General features: G+C 42.7%; 1 protein-coding gene across 1 annotated transcript in view; it reads left to right on the top strand.

Moving 5' to 3' along the window:
* Nucleotides 1–3,819, top strand: part of Smarcc2 (SWI/SNF related, matrix associated, actin dependent regulator of chromatin, subfamily c, member 2) — a 50,893-nt gene that overhangs the window by 17,461 nt on the left and 29,613 nt on the right. Inside the window, exons 3-5 of the mRNA XM_013018343.1 lie at nt 594–679; nt 3,095–3,176; nt 3,261–3,353. Coding sequence (XP_012873797.1) covers nt 594–679; nt 3,095–3,176; nt 3,261–3,353 — 261 coding nt within the window. The remainder of the gene's footprint in view (nt 1–593; nt 680–3,094; nt 3,177–3,260; nt 3,354–3,819) is intronic.

Raw genomic sequence — 3,819 nt, 5'->3', positions numbered from 1 at the left:
CCCAGGCCCAGAGTTCAGGCCCCATGACCAGACCCTCCAAAAAAAAAATATTTTTTTTTTTTTAAAGAAAGCTTTGGATGTTGCTCTGATAAGTGCTTGCTTAGCTTGTATAAGGGCTTGGATTTAATTCCCTGAACCATGAAAAAAAATGATATGCGCTTACATATATACCATACATACTTGATATGAGATTTAGATTTGGGTAAGTTTATATACAATTTGGCACTGCCATTTTATTAGCTCAGTAATCTTGAGCAGCATTTATGAGTGTTGGTTCTTTGATCTTTAGATGAGATTACTAGATCTACCTTGATTTCTGCAACAGTAACCAGCAAAGTACTTGGTAAAAAGTGATGCTTTATGAGTATTGGTTTCTTTTTTCCCCCTCTTCCACAAGGTAAAATGTTTCAGGTCTAGGGATAGCTTAGTGATAGAATACTTATGTATCATGTTCAAGGTGCTAGGTTCTGTCCCCAGCACTGGAAAAAAGAAAAAGAAAAAGAAAAGATTTCTCACTTTGAGAGGGATTCATCATGGGATTTCATAAAATCATTTTTAATGTAACTCACATATTTTCCATCTCCATTTTGTAGATCAAATGTTTCCTAGATTTCAAGGCAGGAGGCTCCCTGTGCCACATTCTTGCAGCTGCCTACAAATTCAAGAGTGACCAGGGATGGTGAGATGCCTTTTCTCTCTGCTTCTTACATTTAGTTTAGAGAGAATTTCCCATTCTGAGTCTCTGGGATCTTTCTGGGGTGGGAGAATATATGTAGAAATTCTAAGCCAATAGCAGGTGGCTTATGCCTATAATCCTAGCTACTCAGGAGGCTGAGCTCTATGGATCACACTTTGAAGCAGCTTGGGCAGGAAAGCCCATGAGGCTCTTACCTTCAGTTAACAAGCAAAAAGCTGAAAATGGAGGTGTAGCTCAAATGGTAGAGTGTTAACCTTGAGCAAAACAAACTAAAGGACAGTGCCCAAGCCCTGAGTTTAAGTTCTAATGCCATCTGATGAAAAAAATAAAACTAAAAGCAAAAAAAGAAAAGAAATAATCAACCCTTTAGGGTTGGAGGTATGGTTCAGTTGGTAGAGCACTAGCATATGAGTGAAAGCATCAGAAACTAAGTTCAGCTTCTGATCTCAGACCAAAAGAAAGGAAGGAAGGAAGGAAAAAAAGAAAAAGATTCTTCTGGCTGGGTGCTGGGCCTTACATCTTTAGTCCTAGCTACCCAACAGGCTGAGATCTGAGGATTGTGGTTCAAAGCCAGCCTGGGCAGAAAACTCTGTGAGATATTCATCACCAAAGAGCTGTAAGTGGGCTGGGAAGGTGGCTCAGTGGTAGAGCGCTTGCCTTGCATGCATGAGGCCCTGGGTTCGATTCCCTAGCACCACATAATAGAAAAAGCCGGAAGAGGCACTGTGGCTCAAGTGGTAGTGCGCTATCCTTGAGCTGAAGAGCTGAGGGACAGCGCCCAGGCCCAGAGTTCAGGCCTCACGACCGGACCAAAAAAAAAAAAAAAAAAACAAAGAGCTGTAAGTGTGGCTCAAGCGGTGGGACACCAGCCTTGAGTGAAAAAGCTAAGGGACAGCACCTGTGACCTGAGTTCAAGCCCTAGTATTGGCACACACACACACAAAAGAAAAGAAAAAAAGCTGTGTATCTTACTTTGCTAGATCAGAAAAATATCTGCCTCCTTCTGATACATACACACAAAATCTTGACGAAAAATGAATGAACTTTGTTCATTTGACTGGTGCCAGTGGCTCAAACGTCTTATCCCACCTACTTAGAAAACTAAGATCTGAGGATTGTGGTTTGAAGCCATCCTGGGCAGGAAAAAAGATGAAAGTAGTGTATATAATTTAGAAGGACTTTTTTTTTTGGTGGTTAATTAGAAATGAGTCTTAGGGACATTTCTGCCCTGGCTGGGTTTGAACCTTGATCTTCAGATCTCAGCTTCATGACATAGCTAGGACTATAGGCATAAGCCACCAGTGCTTAGCAAGATTTTCATGTTAAGAAATCACAGCCAGGCTGGGAATGTGGCTTAGTGTTTGCTTAGCATGCATGAAACCCTGGGTTTGATCCTTAGAACCACATAAACAGAAAAAGCCAGAGGTGGTGCTGTGGCTCAAGTGCTAGAAAGCCCAGGTCCTGAGTTCAAGCCCCAGGACTGGCAAAAGAAAAAAAGAAGAAATCACAGCCAAGCCAGGTGCTGCTGGCTCATACCTATAATCCTAGCTACTCAGAAGACTGAGATCTGAGGATTGTAGTTCAAAGCCTGCCTGGGCAGGAGTGTCCCTAAGAATCTTATCTCTAGTTAACAACTAGAAAACCAGACATGGCATTGTGGCTCAGAGTGGTAGAGTGTTAGCCTTGAGCAAAAGAACTCAGGGATAATAGCACCCAGGCCCAGAGTTCAAGCACCATGACTGACAAAAAAGAAAGAAAGAAAGAAATCATAGCCTTATAATCTCAGTCCTCAGGAGGCTGAGGCAGAAGAAGTAAGAGTTTAAGAATAGTTTGGAATAGCTGAGCATTGGTGGCTCACACCTGTAATCCTAAGTATTCAGGAGGCTGAGATCAAGGTTCAAAGCCATTCCAGGCAGGAAAGTCCATGAGACTCTTATCTTCAGTTAACCACCAGAAAACAGGAAGTAATGGTGTGGCTCAAGTGGTAGAGCGATTGCCTAGAGTTGAAAAGCTGAAGGACAGCATCCAGGCCCAGAGTTTATGCCCCATGACCCCTCCCCCCCAAAAAAAAAAAAAAAACTAGCCTGGAAGCCAGGCGCTGGTCACTCAAGCCATGGTTTGAAGCCAGCCCAGGCAGGAAAGTTTGTGACACTCTTATCTCTAATTAACTACTAGAACACCAGAAGTGGCAGTGTGGCTCAAGTGGTAGAGCACTTGTCTTGAGCTAAAGAGCTCAGGGACCGCGCCCAGGCCCAGAGTTCAAGCCCCATATTGAACAAAAAGAAAAAAAAATAGCTTGGAATACTTGTTGAGACCCTCTCTCAAAGGACAAACAAACAAGAAAAAGAGAAGTCACTGCCTCCTGATTATTCATTAAATTTATTATTTCTTTACAAGGAGACGTTACGATTTCCAAAACCCATCACGCATGGACCGCAATGTGGAAATGTTCATGACCATTGAAAAGTCACTGGTTCAGGTAATACCTGTCTATCTTCCTTCCCTTAGTGAGAGTCAAAACACTCCATCCACATGACCGTATCTCATCTGTTTCTTCCCACAGAATAATTGCCTGTCTCGACCTAACATTTTTTTGTGCCCAGAAATTGAGCCCAAACTGCTAGGGAAATTAAAGGATATTATCAAGAGACACCAGGTAAGTAGGTAGATCAGAAGAGGTTTCCAAAACTCCATGATTTTCAATACCTAGAAGAAATTCTAAAGCATGACATTTTTCTACTGTACAAGTAGCTCTTTGTATTTAGCAAAGTTAAAACCTTGAGTCTCTCTTGTTCTGTTCTGCTTCTCCTATTTCCCAGTTCTGGCAGATTTGGATCACTGTTACTAAAGGCTACCTCGGTGGGGTTGGAGATGTGACTCATTTGGTAGAGTGCTAGCCAATGAACGAAAGCAGCAGGTACTGAGTTCAAGTCCCCATCTGGGACCAAAAAGAAAAGGCTACATCAGCTTGTGGTAGGGGAATAACATCTACTTCCACTGAGCTAGAGATAGCTAATTTCAGATAAATTCTTTGCTGTTTGTGCTGGGCGCTGGTGGCTCACGCCTGTAATCCTAGCTACTCAGGAGGCTGAGATCTGAGGATCGCGGTTCAAAGCCAGCCC

Source organism: Dipodomys ordii, unplaced genomic scaffold (genome assembly GCF_000151885.1).
Source record: "Dipodomys ordii isolate 6190 unplaced genomic scaffold, Dord_2.0 Scaffold3, whole genome shotgun sequence".
Classification (NCBI taxonomy): Eukaryota; Metazoa; Chordata; class Mammalia; order Rodentia; family Heteromyidae; genus Dipodomys; species Dipodomys ordii.
The sequence above is the reverse complement of the archived record's forward strand: the minus strand, read 5'-3'. Positions and strand labels throughout refer to the sequence as shown.